Source organism: Plodia interpunctella, chromosome 5 (genome assembly GCF_027563975.2).
Source record: "Plodia interpunctella isolate USDA-ARS_2022_Savannah chromosome 5, ilPloInte3.2, whole genome shotgun sequence".
NCBI lineage: Eukaryota > Metazoa > Arthropoda > Insecta > Lepidoptera > Pyralidae > Plodia > Plodia interpunctella.
The window spans coordinates 10,543,492-10,568,249 of NC_071298.1; the positions used below are offsets into that span (position 1 = coordinate 10,543,492).

At 39.4% G+C, this 24,758-nt stretch overlaps 3 protein-coding genes and 1 non-coding gene across 4 annotated transcripts; 1 reads left to right on the forward strand and 3 right to left on the reverse strand.

Annotated features, from left to right (window-relative positions):
• Positions 1–190: 190 nt before the first annotated feature.
• Mps1 (Monopolar spindle 1) lies at positions 191–9,037 on the reverse strand. The gene is made up of 7 exons (XM_053745937.1): positions 7,965–9,037; positions 7,020–7,165; positions 6,337–6,497; positions 2,856–2,977; positions 2,307–2,402; positions 1,796–1,943; positions 191–1,415 (listed from the first exon to the last, which is right to left on the reverse strand). Exons 1-7 carry the CDS (start codon positions 8,871–8,873, stop codon positions 1,219–1,221), a joined length of 1,779 nt encoding a protein of 592 aa, XP_053601912.1. The 5' UTR covers positions 8,874–9,037; the 3' UTR covers positions 191–1,218.
• On the reverse strand, positions 2,992–5,989 carry LOC128670346 (uncharacterized). The gene is made up of 3 exons (XM_053745938.2): positions 5,746–5,989; positions 4,516–5,376; positions 2,992–4,243 (listed from the first exon to the last, which is right to left on the reverse strand). The coding sequence occupies exons 1-3, from the start codon at positions 5,810–5,812 to the stop codon at positions 3,570–3,572; spliced, it is 1,602 nt and encodes a 533-aa protein (XP_053601913.1). The 5' UTR covers positions 5,813–5,989; the 3' UTR covers positions 2,992–3,569.
• A 497-nt stretch (positions 9,038–9,534) lies between the features above and the next one.
• Positions 9,535–24,677, reverse strand: G9a. Its single transcript, XM_053745936.2, has 19 exons — positions 23,654–24,677; positions 23,127–23,381; positions 22,625–22,693; positions 22,064–22,141; positions 21,294–21,415; positions 20,548–20,750; positions 19,330–19,535; positions 18,678–18,892; positions 17,640–17,807; positions 15,840–16,216; positions 15,494–15,672; positions 14,507–14,668; positions 14,299–14,362; positions 13,337–13,473; positions 11,992–12,136; positions 11,073–11,225; positions 10,690–10,920; positions 10,128–10,312; positions 9,535–9,777 (listed from the first exon to the last, which is right to left on the reverse strand). Exons 1-19 carry the CDS (start codon positions 24,409–24,411, stop codon positions 9,666–9,668), a joined length of 3,819 nt encoding a protein of 1,272 aa, XP_053601911.1. The 5' UTR covers positions 24,412–24,677; the 3' UTR covers positions 9,535–9,665.
• TRNAH-AUG (transfer RNA histidin (anticodon AUG)) lies at positions 13,542–13,614 on the forward strand. Its single transcript has one exon. It is a non-coding gene; the product is annotated as a tRNA-His (tRNA).
• Positions 24,678–24,758: the final 81 nt, after the last annotated feature.

Below are 24,758 nucleotides of genomic sequence, written 5' to 3' on the forward strand. Positions count from 1 at the left end.
TTATGTTATAAAAATATGCATTTTGCTTATGACGTAATTATCAGTATTTTATAAGTATAACATTTTACGCATATTATTTACTTGGTTTCTCCAAGATCATTATTCTATTTATTTTTTGTATTCATATTCTGCAATAAATCATTTATTTAAAGAAAAGTCTTTGCTTTTAAAAAACAATAAAAAAACAACATTATTATATTCCATTATATTTATAGATTCATTGTAATAAATTATACCAAATATATGTTAATTTACACTAAATCTTTAAAATACATTAATTGTTATACCTACCTAAAAATTGCTTAGAATGTGAGATGTTCTCTTATTGCGATTATATCCGCAATATTATTTTTTCAATATTCAAACTTTGAAGTTAAACTATTTTGTATTGATTTTTTTAAATGTTACTGTCAACTAGTCATATTTCTATATTATATTCTATTTATATTACTTAATTTTGTAAATGACAGGTCACTTACAAAATTACCTAATATAAAGATATTTAGCTCCTAATTAGACATCTATAAACTCACGGAAATGCAAGAATTTTTCTGAATTCCTAATTATCAAATTTGGCGTCCTTCTTTACAAATATTTACAAAAATTCAGGCTGTCAAACTTTGGCACCAACAACGAAACATATGACTATCTCATACACCAATATTGCAAAGAAAACATATTTTAGTACCAATTCATATTATTTACAAGCGCGACAGGATGCCCAGTATCATTTATAAGGCATTGACAATTGAAAAAATATTCGAGAAAATACAGAAATCTATACATTCATGTATTTCTGAAATGCATAATATCTATTAAAGTTTCTGAATACCTCGACGTCTTTATGTATTTATATAAATCACAATGGGACTCGAGCATAATCAGAAAGCGTAACTCTGTTAGCAACTCTGCTGTGATAATAGCATGATATAAAATCTTACAAAAATACATAATAGTGCAAACAAGCAAGCGCATGCTAGACATCAACGTGTAAGATAACACCAACGCACTCGAAGTCAACATTTCAGATCATCCAGTGTTGTGAAAATTTGCAAAATATGTGGTTTATCAACACGCTATTAATTTTGCATTGCCGTCTTGTAGGTATAATCCTTTAGGCGCGATTGGTCCAAAGTTCAAATGTCCAATTCGCGATTGGTCCAATTAACTATATCAGTACATCAATTGTCTTCACGAGACATTACACATTTGTACCAGCTACACCTGCGCCTTCTGCAGTAACCGGAACTCCTGCGGCGTGACGAGGGGTTGCAGTTTGTCCAGCAAGGGCTGCGGCAGTGACGTCACGGCGGGCTTGAGGTAGGCGATGGCCAGCAGCTCGTGCACGGACGGACGCGCACGCGCATTGTACGTGAGGCACCACTTCAGCGCCGCGATCAGTGACGGAGGGAGGTCTGGAGAGAGAGTATCAATTTATAATGAAAATAAAAAAGGAAAAGATTAAGAGTGATATATCTTGCAATTAAAAATAAAAGTCTTGAATTGCAATGACATAACCAATTATAAAATATTATTTGTATGAACAACTAATACATGTGAGTAAAAGACCTAGTGGACATCGGTGAATATCATAGTTTATACAAGTAACAGATCTGTAAATAAGTATATATTAGTATAGGTGTGGACTAAGATGCGCCAGGCATGATTTCTGAAACACGCCAAGCTCATTTTATATAAAACGTTCAAAGGTTTTACACGTGTACAGGCGTATTATTTGCAACACGCTAAGCTTATTTTAATGAAAATGCACAAATAAAATTGACATAATACTCACGCTCGACGGGCGGGTAGTCGATGCGGTGGTGGGGGTCCAAGATGGCGGCCAGCTTCGCCAAGTTGGGGATGTGGCCGAAGGGGGTGCGACCGTACACCATGCTGTACAGGATGCAGCCCAGCGACCACACGTCCGAGCGGAAAGAGATCTGGAATAGTCAAATTCAGGATGTTGAAAAAGGAAGGTTTTGATTTCTGTAACCAACACAAATGCAACAAAAGAGTTTTCTCGAAATTCGACAACAGATTTTTTATTATTGTGGTAGGTATAGCCGATGACACTTGATAAGAGCAAATAAAAAAAACTGGCTCGACGTCGTTAAAGACGATTGCGATGTTGGTGATGAGGATGTTGAGGACAGTGCGAAGTGGAAGATACACAGTAACGATGCGGATGCTGGACTCCGCTCAACGGTTGAGGAAGTAACCAGGAAATCATTATTTTCAGAATGTTTTTTTTGTCTGATATGAGTATACAATAAGTCTTAAATTACATAGTGAGAGAGAGCTACCTTGATAGGGGCGTTGCCGTCGCCCGCGGAGACCCCGTAGCCGCCCGCGCCGCCCATCAGCGCCTCGGGGCTGATGTACGAGTATGTGCCTGTCGCCTGCAAACAATGTACACCAAATAAGTTATTTACAAAGTTGTCTTTGACCTGTTTAATGTTTTTGACACCTAACGAGAGAACTTATTGCATTTAACACAAGACAAAAAACGTCCTTGTAATTGAGTCTCTTTGACGACCTCGATGGCGCAGTGGTAAAGTGCTTGAAGTGTGCCGAGAGGTCCCGGGTTCGAACCCGATCCGGTCAGGATGGAAAATGATCTTTTTCTGATTGGCCCGGGTCTTGGATGTTTATCTATATGTATATGTATTTGATATAAAATATAGTGTCGTTGAGTTAGTATTTTATAACACGAGTCTCGAACTTACTTTGGGGCTAGCTCAATCTGTGTGATCTGTCCGTATATTTGGGGGCCCATCATAGCATATGTTGTCGAAACCTACCAAACCAAATATAATAAAAAAAGCCCTTTTGACGGCATAAAAAGGTCTTACTTGGGACCTGACGACGCTGGTGGCGTCGCTGCTGATAGCGGACGCGATGCCAAAGTCGATCAGCTTCAGTCTTCCGCACACCAGCAGGAAGTTAGCCGGCTTTAGGTCCGCGTGGATCACGCCTGGACAGACACACGATTTGTTTATTTGCAATAACTTTATTACATACGGCAAAACACAAAAATGAAGTAACAGAAATTAAAGATAAAACGGAATGGCAACTTATCCCATGAAGGAAAAAAAAATAACATAAATATTTCGTTTTAAAAATTAAACCAGGGCTCCGACGCTTCACGGTTGAAGAAAATGAAAAGGAGAAATTTTATTTGCAAACTATTAGGTTTATTTAGACAAGACAAAAAATCAAAACTAAATTTAATACAGTAAGTATATTACAGTAAGTAGATATACATCACTTATTGACGTCAAAAAAAAAATTTTAACTAAGTCTACTGCTTGGCTTCCAAAGCGCAGGTGAAGAAGAAGCGGCGCAACAAACTTCACCGCAGAATCGTGTCGTGAATCCGCGTAGTGAATGAAAACCCCGAAAATGTTGATTTAAATGCAACAAAACAAAAATAATTATATTTCACTATATTATGTTTAATAATAATTAACAATATACAAAAATAACTTTTCTAAAATAATACAATTATTTATAATAATTCACCAAAAAACAATAACACCGTTTATTATTTCCGTAATAGTCGTTAATCAATTGCAAGTGTGATCGGGACACGAACACACTCTATAAACGGTTGGATTTCCAACAAAAAAATTATTCTTTATCTCGTCCCAAGATATTTCCCGCGACGGCTGCGCCATTTCAACCCTCATTATTTTCTGCCTCCCACTTTCCACTGCACTGTGTTTCCTCTTAACCCCTTTGCCAGGAAAGGAAGAAACTTCAGCTGAAAAGACTTCACCGAATTCGTTCTCTTCATTGGACCAAGAGAAACTTGTCGAAATCCTTGCAGTATTTAATTCGTCGACAACGCTGGTCGAACTCCCCGAATTAGTCGCGTTCCACTGTGTAGACATAGGAGTCGACGCGGCAATGCCACTTGCTATTTTTTCGCCACTCGAGTCATTAGTTTCGGTTGATAACTCGATTCCTTCAGCGCTATGCCCATTAGAATCATGTGATATCCAAGAAGCGTTTATATCTTCTGTATTTTTAAGATCAGAATGACGACAGACATCGATTTCGGGGTCTAAAGACCTGCTGCGTGTGAACGTGAGGTCGAAGGGACTGGACTGGCGTCCAAAGGGCCCAGACAGACGGATGGAGCCCATGGAGTGGCGCCGGATGTTGTAATGTCTTATCATTTCCAATGTGTCGCAGGAACCGCTCTCGGAGTCCAGAGTGATGACTTCTGGAGTGGAATCTGAAATTAATATAAATACTGCAATAAACTATTTTTTTGATTTTTAATGAGTAGTTATAGTTAATGCTTGTGATATAAGGCTAATGAGAGACTTACAAACGAGCGATATGTACTCAAAACTGCAAAATTTGTATAAGTAGATGTGGCTTTTGCCATAAGCCCTCTAGACTTATGTCATCTACAAATTGAGATTGTTATATTTACGCTAAAACTTAAGTCAAAAAGTGCGAAATGAAACTTCAAAGAACGATTGCCAAGCCCAATTCCATTACCTTTGCTGTGTCCACTCTCGCCGGAATCACCCTTCGCTAATGCGGATATTTCTATATCAATAAACTCCCCTCGTTTAGTTACAGTCCTGCTTTCTACTGTTTGCCAAATATAACTTTGAGATTCCTCTTCTACAACACTTCTTTCTTCGCTGTCTTGATGACTTTGTTCTTCAACATCTTCATTATTTTCTTCATCGTCTTGAAGACTTTCCACGTCATTTTGAACACTTTCTTCCCCTTCATATTGATTCAGACTGATTTCTTCTTCATCTTGAATGATATTATCCTCTACTCTGTGTATTTGCGCTTGGCAAGTTATTATTTGACTAGTCCCTTGAGACGACGAGTCCCGATGTCCGTTAGGATCATACACTTCAACATAATCTGGATCCGGTTCGGTAGTATATTGAGCTACTTTGTCCAAAATAAACGTAGCTGAATCGATATCCTCCCCATCATCTCTAATTTTAGTATAAATCTCTGGGACAAATTCACCATGTATTTTTGAACGATCTTTCGCAGTATTACCTCTGTAATCAAGATCAATGCTCGCAGTGTCATGGACGCTAACATAATTTTGGTTCTGATCAACTTCCATAAGAGAATTAGTCGTGTCTTCATCATCGACTGACCCGTAATACCATCTCAAGTCGTCAACTTCATCTAGAGTACTCCCATCATCATCAAGAAAAAGTTTTCTGTACAATTTCTTCATCTTCTTATCCAATTCTTGATAGAATTCCTCGGGCTCGTCATGTTTGTTAACAGGCGCAATTCTCTCTATGATCAAGTCTGGCAACGGACTGTAAGGCCTGGTTGAAATCTGCGATGGCGAATCTTCCTCTGGTATCGGAGAAAGAGCTGAAATAATAGTAGCTCAAGCTAAGCAGAAATAAGACATGTTAAAGTTATATAACAAAGCAATCAAATAAAAAAATATCCATAAATTAGTTTTTTTTAAATATGGTAAAGGCTGAAACCCGAATTTTTATAGAAAAATTACAAAATAACAATCATTGCCTATTGTTATTTTGTAATTTTTCTACAAAAATTCGGGTAATAATGTGTACAAAAGCTAGCCAATGGATTTATGGGAATAGAACAAAGATGTTTCAGAATGTCAGACGCATTTTTTTTAATCAATCCCATATCAACACGACAAAAGTGTAAGTAACTACATATTACAAGACGACTTAAGTTTAAACTAAAATGATGGCTTTTTATACTCACGTGGTAAATCTGGAAATAAGCTTCTAATTAAATAGGATTTGGTCCTCTCCCACTCCGGCTGATGCATTCTTACGATTTTTCTTTTTTATATCCAATAATGACAATAGGCGAAACACTTCAATGGACGAGAATGGTAAAATTACTCAAGGTAGTTTATGAAAATGAACTGAAGTTGAATGTCGAAATACCCGCACTTTGAAAATTGTTACTGAAAATACTTATTTTATACATACAACATTTTGTAATTATTATTTATGGCTACTAAAAGAATTGAAAAAAAAAACTACTAATGAGAATACACATAAAACATACGTAGATCGTAATTTTTCAACGCGAGTATATAATATGTATATTATTTTTTAAAACGGAAAAAATATTAAGCGCATCTATGTTTCAACAACTTTACTGCAGGCTATTATGTATTTAAACAGAGTGCAATTTAAATATTTGGCTACATGGAGAGGTCTTTAGGGCGTGCGTGACGTCATAGCATATCACTGTCACACAAGATCTTGTATTGTATGTTAATGATATAAGGAAAATCTGATATGACCAGTTGGAAAGTAGACAATCAGTGTGAAGTTGACATACCATGCTCGTGTATATAGTGCACGGCGTGCAGCATCTCCTCCCAGTAGTGCAGCACGAGCGCGGGCGGCAGCCCCGCGCCGCGCGCGCGCAGGAATGATGACAGGTCAGTCTCCCCCACCTCCAGCACCATCCGCAGCAGCTGATTGGTTCTGTCGTACTCGCTGACGGAAATCATTCTTTTTCATACAAAACCAATTGAGTAGGTCTATACCGGGATACAAACTTACTAAATTGGTTTTATTTGCTCGAATTAAAAACTCTAATAGATTATCAGGAATCACATTATCTATTGGTGAAAACCTATAAAAATTCGTTTGTAGTTTTTTTAGTTTATCGCAGACGCAACTGATGGCCTGATGACCTATTCGCCCATTCTCACGGATTCTCCATATGTTTCGCGGATAAGAAGTCCTGATATCTGCGGTCAGCGTAAAAATAAGCCTTAATTTTTTAAAGATGGACTGTAATTTTAAGACTACAACGCATTGGGAATGCTATTGTTAGATGTCAATTTTTATTCCGTAGTCGCCTTGTACTAATTCCGCAGGTGAATATGGAGTGATCCTATTCAAGGGCGAGAATCACACCATCACTCCATCATCTCTAGTGTTCACATAGAATACACAATCCAGCTACTATTACAAAACTTTTGGTTTTATATTCCACAACAAATATAAACTCACAAATCAAAGAGTCGTATGACCCTGTCTGAGTTCTGCAGGTCTCGCAGCAGCCGCACCTCGTTGATGTACCCCTGGGCCAGTTCCTGGTCCGTAGCCAGGTACACACACTTCACTGCATACTCACTTGATGTGCCTACTTCTAACACCTGTGGGTGGAAATAAGCACCTCAAAGTATCATCATTTTGTAAGTAATTCTTGGTTTTTGAGTGCATATTGTGCCCGCCTGTGATTGTAAGGTGACAGGTTGGACGCCTTCTTGTACCAAATGAGTTTGAGCAACAATCTGACTCATGTATACTAGTATTATTTTTTATTTGGCCGGCCAACAGTCATACATTTGTTATAGATACAAAATTAGAAATAAAAATTTGGCCATTCTTAGGCCCTAACAGATAGATTGTTTTCATATAAAACTTGTATGAAATATGGTTAGGAAACATACATATTGGTAGATTGTCAATTTCCACTAGACATGTCAGATACACCACAGTGTATGTAAAAGACATGTCAGATGCCTTTAGACAATTTGAATATAATCTGACACTATTTAGGAATACATTTGGTAAGGATGAAAGTATGCATTCTAGGTCTACATACCTTAAGTTCCTATTTATATACAAATATTTATTGAACAGAATTGAAGTAATTTTTTTGCTATATAGGAAGTAACTAGAAATAAACATCTAAGCACATTTTTTGTTTGAGTTTAACTAAACAATCCAATTAATATTATAAATATGAAAGTGTTTGTCTGTCCCGTTGTTTGTTTATTTATTGGTCCTTCTTTCACATCAAAATTTCTTTCACATTTTCTATCTCAGAAACTGGTGTGTAAAAGCTCATGCTCCATCAATTTATTTAAGTATCTATAATTATGTACACAAAAAATTGACTAGGTAAGGCTTCATGACCTCATTTTATACATAACATCTTTGTCCACCTACCTTATAAACTTCACTGGAGCCTCCTGTGCCCAATTTCTTTATAAACAAATACTTTTTGTCTTTTATACTAGTTGTCTTGAACAATATCTTAGAGTTATTATTGCCAATAGCACCTTGCGGATAAGATGGCGTTGCAGCATATGATGCCGGCAAGGCCTTCCTGTTCAGAGGTGTCTCAGGGACAGGCGCAGGCACCACTGGCACTTCTGGTCGTGGAGGTGGACATGACTCTTCTTTAGTCGGTTTTTGTGTAAAAAGTTCACATCTCACTCTATCCCGGTTCTGTGGCAGGAGTTTCTGAGGAGTTTTCTTATTGCTAGTCTTCGCCGAGCCTGGAGTGAACTTTCGAATGCCCGACTTTATTTTCGGAGTTACTGTTTTGGTTTTGAGCACATTGCTACTCTGATTTTTTACTATATCTGGAGTCTTTTTTTGGGCGGAACTAACTTTCGTTTGCGTCACCTTAGTGATACTATTATATGGAACTAAAACATTGCGCTTTTTTACTTCTGAACTAGGATGAACATTGCTCAAAACTTTTTTATTTCCACTGTTTATATTAAGACTGTTTTTGTTGGGATAAGTTTGATTTGAGATCCAGTCGTCGTTCGAATTTTCTTTGTTGTGTTCGGAGTTCACCACTTTCTTCTCGGAAGCAAAACTTTTGATGTCAACAGGCTTAGACACTTTCAGATTGGGTGTTCGAAACTCTTTGTGTACGTTTCGCTTTGGGGATGGTTTCTTTGCAACGGTTTCACTGAATGAGCTATCGCTCTCGTCGGTAGAAGTAAAACTTGAATCAGGACTGTCGGATTGTTTCTGCAGAGGCATCAAATTGGCTAACAACGCCGACATAGGCATCGGAGCAAACTTGCTACTGTTTGCAGTGTTTTCTGAGTTTCCATTCATGATTTTAGACTACTAGAGACATGAGGGTTAAAAAATTATACGATCTTGATTACAAATCACAAAAATAATACACCAAGCAAAATATTACTTTAAATAAATTCCAATTTCCAACACAAAGCCGTTGAAATATTTTGATTTTGAACTACATTGACATTTGATTTGACATCACTTTGATTGACTTTGACATTAAGAAATGTCAATATTTTTTTAATGTCGAAATTTTCAAAGTGTTCTGCTTCTTCTGCCTTCACAAATGATAGGGGAAAATACCGTTCTCCCTTGGAAACATTCCGTTTGCGGTAAGGTTCGGGAACGTTTTTGCCACAGATATAAAAATATGTTTTTAAATGTGTGGGTTTTCCATGGAATTAGTAGGTACTCCATAAGTACTTACTAAATCCATGGGTTTTTCCAAACAAAAATATAGACAAATGTCTTCTTTTATTTTTTCCATAAACATTTTGTACCTACTCGAAAAAAGTCCAGGTTTCAAAAAAATCTTAGATTATGAGAATGGCATATCCTTGGCAATCCGCTTGCTTTGTACATTGTTTTAAAGTGATTATTGGTGTGTGGAATTAGTTGGAAAGCTGGAGAGCGCTAGGGGTTTTGCCGCTGCCGGAGACCGGGCCACAATTAGTAAACAAAACAAAAAAAAAAAAAGATTCCGCTATATTTTATTTGATTAGATATTGCGATATTGCTTAAAATCTAAGATTACAATAAATTATTGTATCAATACTATTTACATGTGATTACGAAAGTATTCCACAGGAATATTATTGTTTAGTCTTAAGATTCCTCTTCTTCCTTGATCTGCTCAGGATATCTGCACTCCAATGTCCCGCATTCACATCTCATCCACTTCGCTTTTACCGACCAGAATTTGTCACCATAGTCGAATCTGAAAAAAAAAAGAAATATAAGAATTCTATGTAAATTTGGCAAAATTAATAATTCAAGATAAACAAAAAAATAACCACGCAACACGCTTCGTCGACAAAAAAACATCCGTCATATGCTTCGTCAACATTGCACATCTGAATATCCGTAACAAAATTCGTAAAAGACATTATATAAAGTCCATTCCTTTTAGTGCCCGAATGTGCTGAAAAGTTTACATCATAGGAGCATCCCACGCTATATCGTTAATGTTTTTTGTTGGAATTAACGTCAGATGTCGACGTTGACGTAAGCGTTATTTACTGTCAACTGTCAAATAATAGAAAAATAACCTAAAAAATGATGACTCACGTGAACTCCTCGTCTGGCTTGATGTCCCTACAGGCGAACAAGGCGATAGTGGGCAGCCTCAGGTCCCTTGTGCTGGTGAACACGCGCACGGGCACGAGGTTGGCGCGGCAACTGTGGTTGATGAACCTGGCCGCGCTGCCGTACTTCGCTGCGTCTACGCATAGCATCGTCTTTGACGCGCATTGCTGTGGATAAATATGGAAGTTTTAGTATCATTTGAAAGTTAAAATCTCCACTCCAATGGCACTTTTCTGTTCCACTACCTCGGTGGCGCAGTGGTAAAGTGCTTGCCTCTGAACCGAGAGGTTCCGGGTTCGATCCCCGGTCGGGTCATGATGGAAAATGATATTTTTATGATTGGCCCGGGTCTTGGATGGGTATCTATATAATGTATTTGTTATAAAACATAGTATCGTTGAGTTAGTATCCCATAACACAAGTCTCGAGCTTACTTTGGGGCTAGCTCAATCTGTGTGATTTGTCCTAATATATTTATTTCCTATTTTCTCCACCGTTGTTTATGGCCAGCCCACTGCCAATCGCCTAAATACAAACCACGCACCTCCAACAAGTCAGGCTTGACGTCGAGCGCGAACATGTACTGGTCGTCGAGCCTCGCGTCCGCAGCGTCCAGCCGCAGCAGCTCCCCGCAGTAGAGCGCCACGAGCGCGCCGCAGCGCACGCGCGCGCGCGCCGCCAGCGCCCAGCCGCGCCGCGTCCGCACCACGCATGCGCGCACGTTCAGGGATCCTCGCGACATTAGGCGGCTCACCAGGTTGTTGCCGCATTCATTCTGTCGAAGAAACCATACTGAACGGCTCACAGTAAACACTGAGCTTGTATCGCCGGTCCAATGGACACAACAACAATGGTACAATATTTGCCCGCGCTGGGAATCGAACCCGGGACCTCCGGATAGCGAACAGGCTCATCAAGACAACCGACCTCGTTGCAGCTGCAGGTTGAGTTGCACTCGAACAGCATAGGCGGCTCGTGGTAGCTGAAGGCGGGGTGAAGCCGCTCGCCGCAGTACCAGCGCCGCACGCCCAGCACCACGCAGCTGCATCCGGAGGAGCACCCGCCCACGCACGAACACCCCTGCCCAAGACAAAGCAAAAAATCGAAGCATTTGTTTAAAAATTACACCGTCGATATGATTTCTTCGCTTCCTTTGCTTTTAAATTAACTGTCAACAACCTGACGTTGACACGAGGACATGACGTTGACAGTTCATTTAAAAGTAAAGCAAGCTGGGTGCGCTCAGACGCGAATAAATCACACCGAGACAATGCAACTTGTTCACGTCTTTTCATTTACAGTTTTACACACGAGTCAATATTTCGCAATATGATCAGTAGATAAAAGTCAACTTCTATAAAAAATAGTGTAAATAAGAACATAAAAGTTTCCATACTGAGTCCGATCGGCTAATATGCCAAGTTGTATGAAAGAGTAAAATGTTTTTGTCATGTTTACTAAAGATTTGGATACCTGCTGCAAAAATCGTTTGCACACGTGACAATTGCGTCATAACATAAATAAAAAAAATATTAAAAAACAGTATTATTACATACTAGCGGACCGTGCTCGGGTAAAAAAAAAATTATACAACTTAACCTTCCTCAGGAATTACTCTATCTATCGATGAAAACCGCATGAAAATCCGTTTTTGAGTTTATCGCGAGCAGACGAGATAGAGAACTATAATATGTAAAGATGAATTTTACGATAAATTTTTGCGTACAATATGAAAAAAGTTCGAATGACATAAGCTATTTTACACCGCGGGCAACACCTAACCTTGCCACAAAGAAAAGAAAAGAAAAACAAACCGCCTTAACCTGCAAAATAAAACATAACGCACCTGCAAAGTGGATATGGTGTTGTCGATGGCGATGTTCTCGGGCATGACGTGCGCCGTGACGTACGTGAAGTGGTCCGGCGCCGGCGCGTCGTCCAGCGCGTTGACGCACGGCAGCGGCCACTGCTCCCGCCCGCGAGCGATGTCGCTGCCGGACCATCATCATCATATCGAGTGTGTTATTGCTAACACTGGTGTCAGATTTTATTCAAGTCGCCTAAAGGCATCTGACATGACTTTTACGACTACTTACCGCCATCTAGTGGCAGGTAGTCGCATGCACACTAGTGAACTAAACTGTCCGCCAGTGTGCAGGTTTCCTCACGATGTTTTCCTTCACCGGAAGCAAGTGAGTGGTCTATGAAAATTACTTGGTATACAAACTCATATGGCACGAGTAGGATACGAACCTGAGACCTTTCGATTCACAAGCGAGCGTCTTAACCATTACACCGCCGCCGCTTCAGAACTTATACTTTCACAGGTACTCTCTCTCTGACAGAAGGGGCAAAGTCAAGAAGGGATGGCTTGATGTAGTCAAGGATATGCGTGACAATTGTCTGACAACTAAAGATTACGACGGCCGTGCGAAGTGGAGACAAAAAAGTTGGAAAGCGGATCCTGGGCACCGACGTTCAACGGCTGTGGAAGAAACCGGGAAAACTCACAGATGAGAATGTCTTTCTCTCTCTCTCTCTCACCGGAAGCTAGAGAGTCGGAGCCCAGGGTAAAATAAAATAGTTTAACACAGCAAATGGGTCGTTCTTAAAAAAAAACGATCAAGATGACAGTGAGACGTGATGTTTTGGGCTACAACCTAGTTCTTAATTATAATGTTTTGTGTAATGTAATAGCTGTAACCTGTTTTGCACACCTTATGAAATAAATGAAAAAAGTTTATGAAACCCATATTTCTGGTGAACATAAATGAGATGAGCCCAACTATCAATAAATTATTTATAAAACTTTATTTTTCCAAGTAAAAACTTACTTGGAACTTGACGAACTTAATATTAAAAGCATTCTCTCCCAGCTAACCATTAGTATCATATCCTAATATTATAAATGTGAAAGTTTATGAGGATGTATGTGTGTACGTTTGTTACTCTTTCATGCAAAATCTGGACGGATTGCTATGAAATTTGGTACAAGGGTAGAGTATAACCTGGAATGGTAACTGGTAACTTTTATTCCGAAATTCCCACGGGAGTCAAAGCCCCGGGGCGAAGCTAGTACATCGTAATCATCGTGTTTACTTCAATAACAGAGTGAACTTCAGTGGATTTCTGGGCGTCACAACCGAGGATATAACTGTGACATGACTCATAAGAGAATCTAAAATACATACGTGCACAACAGCCTGTATTTGCCCGCTTTGGACGATATCTTGGCCATCTGGATGTGGAAGGAGATCGCGTTGCGGCAGTTCTCGTGTTCCCCGCACACGTCCAGCGGCAACTCGCCGGCTGTGTTCGGTACATCAGTCTAAAGAATAGGAAAGAAAAACATCACAGCTCAAAAAATCAGGAAATAGACAATTTTTACATTTTGACGACCTCGGTGGCACAGTGGTAAAGTGTTTGGCTATGAACCGAGAGGTCCCGGGTTCGATCCCCGGTCGGGTCATGATGGAAAATGATCTTTTTCTGATTGGCCCGGATCTTGGATGTTTATCTATATATGTATTTATTTTAAAATATAATATAGTTGAGTTAGCATCCCATAACACAAGTCTCGAACTTTGGGGCTAGCTCAATCTGTGTGATTTGTCTTAATATATTTATTTTTAATTGTAAGTTCTTGTTAAGTTTAAGATAAGCACTCGCGACTACAATGTTGGCAATAACTGTAAATCAGTGTGTCTGTAGAAAGTTTCGTTGAGTCATGGCCTTTTTGCTTTGCTGCAGCACACAAATTTGTTTAATTTTATGATTTTATTATATTTACGGCTTGTCTGTCATTTCTTTGGTGTCTATGGCAAATAAAATAAACGAATTATCTATGTATTTATCAGTTTAAGCTGTTGATTCCGGCTATCGTTAAATCATCTACAAATCTAATTACGTATGTTCTTAAGCTAAAATTCATGATAATAATTAGCTCATGTGGTTCCGGATCCGGACGTTCAATATTATGCATTATTAACGACCTCCGTGACGTGGTGGTCACGTGAGCAAATATTTGAATTATTTAAATATTTTCTTTACGATTCCCAGTTTGTTGTGCTCGTCTGACCCGCGACACAAGCTTACGGCTCAGTGTTGGGCGTTGAGTATTGTCGATATTCTCATAAACCATCGTGTTACATACCCTGGCGCCTCTCGCGAGGAGTATGACGACGCACGAGTAGTGGCCGTGTCGAGCTGCTATGTGCCTGCAATGAAATAGACATATATAAATTCTACTAATATTATAAACGCGAAAGTTTGTGAACATGTGTTATGAAATTTGGTACATGTGTAGATATAAATTGGAATAACATATAAGGTATTATTATATATATATATACACAACTCACAGAGGCGTGTCCCCGTGCTGGTTGCCGTGGTCCAGCACGCCGGGCGCGGCGTCCAGCAGCCGCAGCACGCACGAGCTGCGCGCGCGCAGCACACACCAATGTATCACTCCGTTGCCTTCCTTGTCCCGCGCGGTTGCGTCTGCGCCGTTTTCTAACAGCAATCTGTCGACAACATAACACTCATTACCTGAACTATCAGAGGAGTTTGCATTTTGCTTTTCACTATCGAGTACATTATGATTGTCTGAGATAGTAATTTGTGTCTTTGAGAAAATTATAGAAAATGGAGAGTGAGAAGGAATTGTACTGATTAAATCAAAATAATCATTTTGTTCTATAAAAGGATTATAGTATATTGCACTGTTACCAATACATAAATGGCAATCTTTTCACTGGACATAACAACTTAAAATTAACTTGGGTTCATGTAACGTTTAACAATATTTGATTTGTGCATATCGAATTACTTTTTTTTTTGAAGTAAATTCAAAATTCTTTATTCGATTTAGGATCAAAGCGGTGATGGTGTAATGGTTAACACGCCCGCCTGTGGATCGAAAAGTCTCAGGTTCGTATCCTACTCGTACCATATGAGTTTGTATACCAATTTGACTCATATAGTAATTTTCATAGATCACCACCTGCTGTTGGTGGAGGAAAACATCGTGAGGAAACATTCACACTAGTTGACAGTTCAGTTCATCAGTATGCATGCGACTACCTGCCACTAGATGGCGGTAAGTAGTCGTAAAAGTCATGTCAGATGCCTTTGGGCGACTTGAACAAAATCTGACACCAGTGTTAGCAATAACACACTCGATACGATGATGATTCTTTTTTGCACTATTACCGGCCAGCCTGGCTGGCGTTACCGTCACTTTTAAGGAATGAATGAATGAATGATTTATTTGAACAACACAACGTACACAAGAGAAAAGAGTAAAGATTTGCATGTGACAATATGAAGTGTTTGTTATAGTAAGTGACCTGAGCATGGTCTGGTCGCCGAGCTCGGCGGCCCACACGAGCGGCGTCCAGCCGCCGCGGTCACGAGACTCCGCGCCCGCGCCCGCCCCCGCCCGCGCACTCAGCAGCCGCGCCAGCGTCGCCGCGCGAGCGCCGCCGCGCGCCGCGCAGTAGTGCAGCGCCGTCATGCCTTCCGGGCCCTGACGTTTCCAGATTACAACTCATTCAGTTCGATATAAAATAAATATTTCGAGACCCTGGCATAAAATAATGTTATTTATTTTCAAACGTGTATGTGTTTCTATTGGTTTCTAATGAATATTATTCATATTTATAATATTAATTGAATATTTAAACTTTCACTCACAGGAAAGTTGATGTCACAGCGACCAGAAGCAACCAAAAACTGGATAATTTTAAACAATTTCTCTTCTTCCTCCACATTATCCTTCTCCTTCTCTTCTGGTACTGGTTTATCCTTTGTTTCTGTCACTCTTATGATTTCTTCCTTGATATCTATGGGTTCTTCTTTAATAATATCATCTGTATCAATATTTTCTTCATTTGTTGCAGTTTCATCATTTATACTTAGTTCTTCTTTGCTAGTTTCCGTTTCCTGACTATATTCTTCTTCTTTTATTTCTTCTCCAGTGTCCTCTTTGTCTGTTTGATCAACATCCATGTCTTCTATGAATTCGTTGAGATGTTTCGTATAATTCGAAGGACCATCTATATCCAAAAGATCTGGAATACCAATATATTACAATAGTTTTTCATAATTTATAAGATTACTACTTTTCACACGAGTATTCGCTCGCGTGAATTTGCCAGGGATGCAATACTTTTTCCTGGCATGAAAGGTATACTTCAAACTACATGTATTTCAAATTTCTAGTTTAGTTGAGTAGATAGAGCATGAAGAGGAGATCTTTCACATTTATAATATTAGTTATGATTATAATATAGGGTAAAGATTAGGCTACTTATAGAATAGATAGAATTAGAATTACGAAATGTTGGTGCTGTCGTTAGAAATTCAGGATAAAAACGTACCCTATGTGCTATTCCAAGATATATTCTACCCGTGTACCAAATTTTCCAGCTATCCACCCAGTTCATTTTGCGTGATTGCGTAACAATCACCCTTACACATTTTCCTTGCAAATATACCTACACTAATATTGACCTATAATATCATATTTAAGTAAATTATTTTAAAAAATGGAATAACGAACTGTATTGCAATAGTATGATATAGACATTAGCGCGGGCTAAGTTGCGGGTAAAAGCTTGTGAAAGAGACATTTTACGATTAGTGTGCGTCGTGCGACTTTGGTATTTATATCTCACCGTGAGACGCAGCCAACCAATCACAGTGCGCCATTGTGACGCGACGACAACCACACCGCAATGTGATTGGTTCGCTGCGTCTCACTCGCAGCGACATTTAGCGCACGAGCCAGCCTGTATATTGTAGTTGCAAATAAAATTATCAAATAGTACAGAGTGGCCAAATAACAGCTATAAAATCAAAATCAAATCATTTATTCAGAAATTATAGGACTTCACAGGCACTTTTTCACGTCATATTCTAAATTAAATGATATTTACCAAAGCTACAAACTACTGGCATTTCGGAACGACCACTGCTGAGAAGAAATGTCGAAAGAAACTCATTCAAACAGCGTTGGTCCCTATTATGCCAAAAGGGCTTACCATTTATTAAAAATAAATTTATATTTAAAATTTAATTTTAAATATATACTTTAGTTTTGTATTTTTATTCCATTAATATATCAAGTATTCCTTGTTAAATATAGTATTTAGGGCCGGCAGTTAAACATGGAGTCCCTTTAGATAGCTCAACAAAAAAAGTCAGGAGCTGTTAAATCAGGCGATCTTGGATGCCAATCAATGTCACCGTTTCTCGAAATTAATCGACCGGGAAACATTCTTTTTAATGTTTCGTAAAACGTTTTAATAATTGAAACACGTTGTTCCCTCGTGAAACGCTCCATAATAAATTAGCCGTATCTACACAAAGTAATTTTCATGCAACAGCTGTCATATTTACCGCCAAAACAAAATGGCGGCAAAAAGAAGTTATATACCTCCAAATTTATACAATATACAAAAATATAAACAGCAGCTCGGTCACACAACACACCTTGCACGGCGATCAGCAGCGGCGTCATAGCTGAGTGGTCGCACGCGTCCAACGCTGCGCCGGCGCAGTGCAGCGCGTAGAGCGCACGCAGATTGCGGCAGCGCGCGGCGACGTGTGCGCACGTGCGCCCGCGCGCGTCCACCGCGCCGTCTATGTCGCGCACCGACGCTGGACAGTAAGTACACTTTATGATCGCCCGGTAAATGTGTGCTTCACAGTTCAGGCAACAAGCGCTCTAAAGCCACATGTACACGCAGCCCTATCGGGCAGGGACGTGAGCACCCAGTGGGCAGCACGAGTATGTGAACAGGTCACTGCCGCTGCCCGGCGCACGCAGGAGTGGAGTAATGAAAAAACAATTACATTTTTAGAACTTTATTGAGCTGGTAATATGGGATGACTTTATACTGAGCAATCATAATGTTATCGAACCAGCAATTCATTCAATCATTTCAAGTTATTTTTGCGAGATGGTAAATAAAGTAGAGAGAGAGAGAATAAGAATATAAAAGATACGAGTGTGAATGCTCACACGCGTCGTTATCGCCGCAGAAGTATTTAAGGAAATATTCCCGGCAGCGGCAGGAGAAAATATGGGGTAAGAATGGTTGACGTCAGGCATGCAGAATGTAGCCGGTCATAAAATCACAACCGAATCTATACTTTAGGAATCGAGACGCCGAGAAGCGTAAAGTATAATCCTCGAAATTTCGGAGATCAGGCTGTAACTTTACGACCAGCCGCCTGATTAACGTCAAACTTCTTTAGGAATGGTGTTGTTGCCTATCGTCTGCCACGATTGTGTGTCCTTTAATCGCCTCGTACAATATCTGCGGGAAGATATTGAGTGGTCCTATTCTAAAGCGGCACCAAACAGCACATCATAAAAACTCTTATAAAATTATAATTTACAGCTTATTACAGATATTTTTTCCTCTGTAAAGATTTAACGAAGCGTGTTATCAATATCAGTTCTGACGAAGCGTTCTGATAAGTATTTGCGAATATAAAACGAAGCACGTTGCAGAAAAATCTTACCAATTTTCGGAGCCAACTTCTCGATAGGTTCATCGTCGACGATGGCTTGTTTCAAGATCTGTAGGAGCTCGTCATCCGTCAACTGCTCATTCCCTTCGACCTTCACTTTGAAGAGGTCCACATCGGCCGGCATGGCTGGTATCAGGTCCTCGGGTATCACAGGTTCGAGTTTCTGGCTCTCCGGGACGGTGGAGAATGTTAAGTAGGCTGGAGTGCTGAATAATAAAGAAATTTGGATTGATTTTAGTTACGGAACAAAATGTAAATTTTGATGCATGATTGTATGGCCCGTCTGACATCAAGTCTTTTAATTTTATTTACTAGTGCCCCGTCCCAGCTTCGCTCGGGTAAAAGCATAGTAAATTATATACCTAAACCTTCCTCAGGAATCACTCTTATCTATTGGTGAAAACCGCATGAAAATCAGTGTAATAGTTTTTTAAGTTTACCACTTCGCCACCAAGGGCGTCATGTAAGGATATCAACTTTATTGCAAATCAATTCATCATTAATCAGAAATTACTATGTCTATTAATTAGTTCATAACACTTTTTCACGTCATACTCTAAATTAAATAATATTAACCAAAGCTAAGCATTTCGGAACAACCAACAACTGCTGAGAAAAACACTTGATTCCACCCTATACTAACCTCTGCTGCCTGGGTTCGGCCAGCAGTGTCCTCTTGTTGGAGCACTTCATCTCGACCCGCACTCTGTTGCACTTGGTGTTGGCGGGGCTCCACCGGTACGAGCGCACGCCGCAGTGCGGACATCCCGGGCTCGACTTTACGTCGTTGTACGGGAGCCCGCACTCCAGGTGGAAAAGGTGCTTCTCGGAACATTGGTAGAAGATTCCCTGCATGGATAATAATGGGATTAAAATTACAAGTAATCGAAATGGTTCGGTTCTGTCATGATAATGTACTAAAGCGTAATGTTTTTTAATCATAACGTTCTTACGCGTAATGGTTTACGCATAACAATTCGAACCATAACTAATCTAACCCAACCTAAAAATTAATTATGTCACATTTTCACTATGTCACATTGACGACCTAGGTGGCGCAGTGGTAAACTTCTTGCCACTGAACCGAGAGGTCCCGGGTTCGATCCCCGGTCGGGTCATGATGGAAAATGATCTTTTTCTGATTGGCCCGGGTCTTGGATATTTGTTATAAAATATAGTATCGTTGAGTTAGTATCCCATAACACAAGTCTCGAACTTACTCTGGGGCTAGTTCAATCTGTGTGATTCGTCGTAATATATTTATTTATTTACCCGTATGACAAAAATTAATTATTCCTTAGACCTATTATGCCAAAGAACAATAGGACAAAATATTTTATGCGAAAAAAAGTGGACCCCTGGCAAGAATATATTTAAATTTTGCAACCAATAGCGCGATGTAGATTTGCCTTCTTTGAAGAAGAATACTACATTTTTTATACATACACATATGTAATGAAGAGCGTGACTGAGCGTGTTCGATTCCAGCTCGCGTAATGAATATTTTTATTTAATTATTATTTTCGAAATATAAGTACTGTTTTTACGCAAAACACAAATTCACTACATCAAAAACAAGTTAAAAAGACAAATTAAAAATCTTTCAATATTCATTTCGCTACAACTTTTGAACGGCTGAATCGATTTTCATGAAACATGGCTAAGAACACTCGGGATAAAATTATCTACGACATAAAAAAAAACTAAACGAAAATGCCACAGACATATACATAGATATACAAACAGACACATTAATCTTATAACACCGCTCTTTATGCGTCGGGGTTAAAAATAACAACAACAATGTTTTTATTTTCGTCAGTCTGTTTGTCCTCTCATACCGGCGACTCCGCCGTCGTACCTGAGTGCAGAAGAGTCCGCACGCCACGCAGCACATGTGCCGCGCCAGCTGCTCCGTGTGCAGCGCGCACAGCAGCAGGTAGGGGGCCCGCGGGCCCGCGCGCAGCATGGCCGCCAGCTGCTGCTGCTGCTGGCGGCGGGCGAGGTGTGAGCAGCCCACGCGGGCCCCGTCCACCGTCTCGATGGCCTGGCAGAATACTGGCTCTGCGGACCAACAGTACTACAATTTTAAAAGTATTTATATAAAATGTCCCTGCTTTCAATTGGCTACTTTTCAACTAGTCAAATCAAATGCTTTTTAGGATTCCGTAGCCAAATGGCAAAAAGGGAATTTATAGATTCGCCATGTGTCTCTCTGTCTGTCCGTCTGAACTATAAGAACTACTATTGAAACTAGGTAAGTAGATGTATTCTGTGAACAGCATTAAGATTTTACACAAAAAATAAAAAAAAAACAATAAATTTCGGGGGTCCCCATATTTAGAACTGAAATTTAAAAAATATAACATATACAATTACTATGTAAACTTTCACCGAAAATTGGTTTGACTGAGAACTAGTAAGTAGGTAGTTTTTTTTTACGTCATAAATCGTAAACCGCAATTTACCTTTCATTCAATCAACGCAAATATAAAATATACAAAAATCGATCGACAAGAACTTTTATGTTATGTTACTTGCTGCTACGGAATCCTTCATGGGCGAGTCCGACTCGCACTTGGCCATTTTTTTTTTCTAATAACATACCTTTCAGGTCGTCTGGAGCAGCGTAGACGTTGCTGGGTGTGGTGCAGAAGCACGTGGCGATTATGGCGCTGTCGTCTTCTGGACACGCCGCCTCTGAACCTTCGTCCCCACCCGCCGGGTTACTATACACAAATACTTCATTTTTATGTTCATTTTTGTATTGTATTTATGTGTTTATGGAAGCGGCACCACCGCTTCCCAGTGGTTACGGCCGCCTGAGCGCGAAAGGTCCCTAGGTTTGAATCCTACTCGTGCGTTTGAGTTTCTATCCCAATCTGACTCACATATAGTAATCAGTTTAGAGATGACACTTCAGATCAATTCCAATACTGAATACAATCACTGAATACACAAATTTACGTAAATAAACAAGAAACGCCATATAATCCGTATTATACTAATATTATAAATGCGAAAGTCTAACTGTCTGTCTGTCACGCTTTCATGTCTAAACTACTGGGCCGAATTTGATATCTAGTTTATTATCAGTCAACCTGTCGAGAACACTATTATTACTGATAAAAAATTATACATAAATTTATATTTAAAAAATGGTAAGCCCTTCTGGTATAATAGGGACCAATACTGTTTGAATGAGTTTCTTTCGGCATTTCTTCTCAGCAGTGGTCGTTCCGAAATGCTAGTAGTTTGTAGTTTTGGTAAACATCATTTAATTTAGAATATGACGTGAAAAAGTGCCTGTGAAGGCCTAATTTCTGAATAAATGATTTGATTTTGATTTTGACTAAATTAAAAATCTAAATAATTACCTGTTGTCTTCCTGCACAGGTTCCGGCTGTGCTTCTTCGCCACGCATTCGAGTTTTCTTACGCCGGGGAACATATTCCCTGAAAATAGTCTCATTGATAGATAAACAATATATTGCTCTCCTGTACAACAAAAAGATATTAAAACGAACTTAAAACTAAACAAAACAAAACATGCATTATGTGTGCCACAAAAGAACAAAAGGCAGCAGCTCAGCTTAAAGATAGATACAGAATGTTATATTCAATGATAGACTTAACACACTTCAGAGTTTAGACATAACACATACATACCACATACATGAAGTGGTAAGATACATCTTGTGTACATCTTTTGTGCCAAGTTTCGAGTTCATATAAACACTTACAAACGAGGGTACACCATCCAGGACATCATATATACCTACTTTTGAAATGTCCTGTATATTCAAATTGTCTAGCAGATATTCTTTGCTCGCACGGGCATAAGTTTCGCGAAATTGGCGCAATGTTGTCGCTTTCGACACAAGGACCAAAGGATCCAAAGGGCCAAATATAAAATACTGGATGATCTCATATACTTACGGATCTTGGTTAATTTCTTCGTCATAGTAGTGCCTTGTGGACCGACGGGAAGAACGGCGGGGTGGCGTCCTACAAATGAATATATTGTTGAGATTTAGGAAATTACTTGACAATGATTGTCCAGAAAAATAAACTATTTAAAATTGAAACAGTGGTGGGGATTTTAGACAAGCCACAGCTGTGGCTAAGGAATTCCAAAATCTCGTGAAACCGAAGTTTACGTCAATTTTATACTCAACAATCTAGATTAAGCAGTTTTCGCATTTAAAAAAAATCACTGGTGAAAAGTATTTGATCAGATGCAACAATGATGGAACATTTATGATTGTGAACTCAATAAATCAATCAAAAATTATTTGCAAGAATAAAGAAGAAAACAGTGTGAACAGGTAGGTATATCGTAAAACCTTCGAAAAATATTATGAAGTGAACTCCCAATGCATGAGAATTGGAGCTTAGAATGAGGAAGAGAGTGTGAATTAATTCCAGTTTTATCACTTACTTGTCACCATCTGGAATGGTTGATTCGTCACTTTCATTATTTCCATAGGACGAATTCAACCTGGTGGACCGTCTAGTTCGGGGGCCCTTGTCTGACTGTGACGTCTCTTCGGAGTAGGAGAAATCATCATCATCCTCGCCTTCGCCATCTGAGACTGTCTCATCATCAGCCTCCAACAGTTTGCTGATGACTTCGGAGTCATCATCAATCTCTTCGTCTTCTTCAATTATTTCACACTCATTTTCTTCTGAATCCCTAAAAGAATTTAATAATTTTAATCTAATTTTTTATGAGGCTTTATGTCCTATTTATGGCAGTCTCATAAGGAAATCCTATTTTATTTTGTTTTGAGTAGCATCATCACAGCACATGTGTATGGAATCTGACCGTTAATGACAAAGTCTTGCTCAATGTAATGTTCACTTCACTATTAGTCAAAGTGGATTTCTTGTGTGCATTTCTTTAATTATTTACTGAGCTTATTATTTTTAAAAGTAAATAAATCATGGGCGGGCATGTACACATACCTATTTTCTCCCTCTGCATCTTCCTCCATAGCCTCTTTGACCTCATCCTTGACCTTCAGTCCCAGCTCACACAGATGTCTCAACTTCTCACTGTCATTCTGCTCACTAATATCTCCAACTTTTACTGTGACATTAGAACCCTTTAAACTCTGCTCAACACCAGGCCTCGCAGACCGTCGCGTGCGCACACCTTCCTCTTTCTCAGGCTGTATGCCAAGCCTAACATTGTTCTGGCTCTCCACACCAATCCTCAACTCTTCATTCTCCAGCACTTTAGCAGTGGGCTTGATCCGGCGAGACAACCGCTGAGTGGGAACAGTCTCATTGTAAGATTTCTCTTTTCTAGCTATGGCATTTGCCAACACATTCTCTGAAGAATCTTTACTCCGCCGTCTAGATGATCTTTTAGGGGCAGAACTATCAGATACCTCTTCATTTTCCGAAACAGATTTTTCTTTTTTATTAGGCGATATGGAAGACTCAGCTTCGTCAGAGCACTCCCACTTGCTGCGCGTGCGACTAGAACGACGAGGGGAAAATTCTTCGTGCTTTTCTTCACTCGACACAATTTTCATGTTGCTGTTTTTGGAGCCCGACTTCTCGGATCGGAATGTGAGCACTATCCGTGGCTTGGGGTCTTCGACGTCGTTCTTATCGCCCCTTTTCCCATCCACGGTCACAGTCACGTTGTCAACAGACTGGCTTTTATCAAATTTCTTTTTGGAGGCCGTGGGGACGTCGATTTCGTCGTCAAGCATTATTCCAAGGCCTCCCAAACAGTTATCTGACAAACCAAACGATGTTCTCTATAAAAACGAAAGGTTACAAGTTGCTAGCCTCAAGAATAAGGATTATTTTTCACAGATCCTTTACAGAAATACAAGCTATTAGACAAAATATTAGCCGTAAAAGCCTCTTCTTATTTCCATGATTAATCTATTTCGACAAAGATAATAGGTAACTTACACCGCAAAATAGCAACAAATGAAGTGAAATGAGATCAAGGATAAAGCGAGATGAAAGAAAACTGTCTGTGTCAAGCGAATGTCATTTAATTTAAAGGAAGGATTATAACATGCATCCTCACAAACTTTCGCATATTTAT

Bases quoted from the DNA above. Each gene is read 5' to 3' on its own strand.
- Mps1 (XM_053745937.1), bottom strand. From the start codon at position 8,873: ATGAATGGAAACTCAGAAAACACTGCAAACAGTAGCAAGTTTGCTCCG. The intron at 2,403-2,855 runs GTAAGACCTTTT...CATTGTTTGCAG, and splicing joins CCAGCGTCGTCAGGTCCCAA to GCGACAGGCACATACTCGTA. The intron at 1,416-1,795 runs GTGAGTATTATG...CTCTCTCTCCAG, and splicing joins CGACTACCCGCCCGTCGAGC to ACCTCCCTCCGTCACTGATC.
- LOC128670346 (XM_053745938.2), bottom strand. From the start codon at position 5,812: ATGCATCAGCCGGAGTGGGAGAGGACCAAATCCTATTTAATTAGAAGC. The intron at 5,377-5,745 runs GTGAGTATAAAA...CTATTATTTCAG, and splicing joins CTTATTTCCAGATTTACCAC to CTCTTTCTCCGATACCAGAG. The intron at 4,244-4,515 runs GTAATGGAATTG...TATTAATTTCAG, and splicing joins CGAGAGTGGACACAGCAAAG to ATTCCACTCCAGAAGTCATC.
- G9a (XM_053745936.2), bottom strand. From the start codon at position 24,411: ATGCTTGACGACGAAATCGACGTCCCCACGGCCTCCAAAAAGAAATTT. The intron at 21,416-22,063 runs GTAATTATTTAG...ATTTGTGTATAG, and splicing joins CCTGTGCAGGAAGACAACAG to TAACCCGGCGGGTGGGGACG. The intron at 13,474-14,298 runs GTATGTAACACG...CCTATTCTTTAG, and splicing joins TCCTCGCGAGAGGCGCCAGG to ACTGATGTACCGAACACAGC.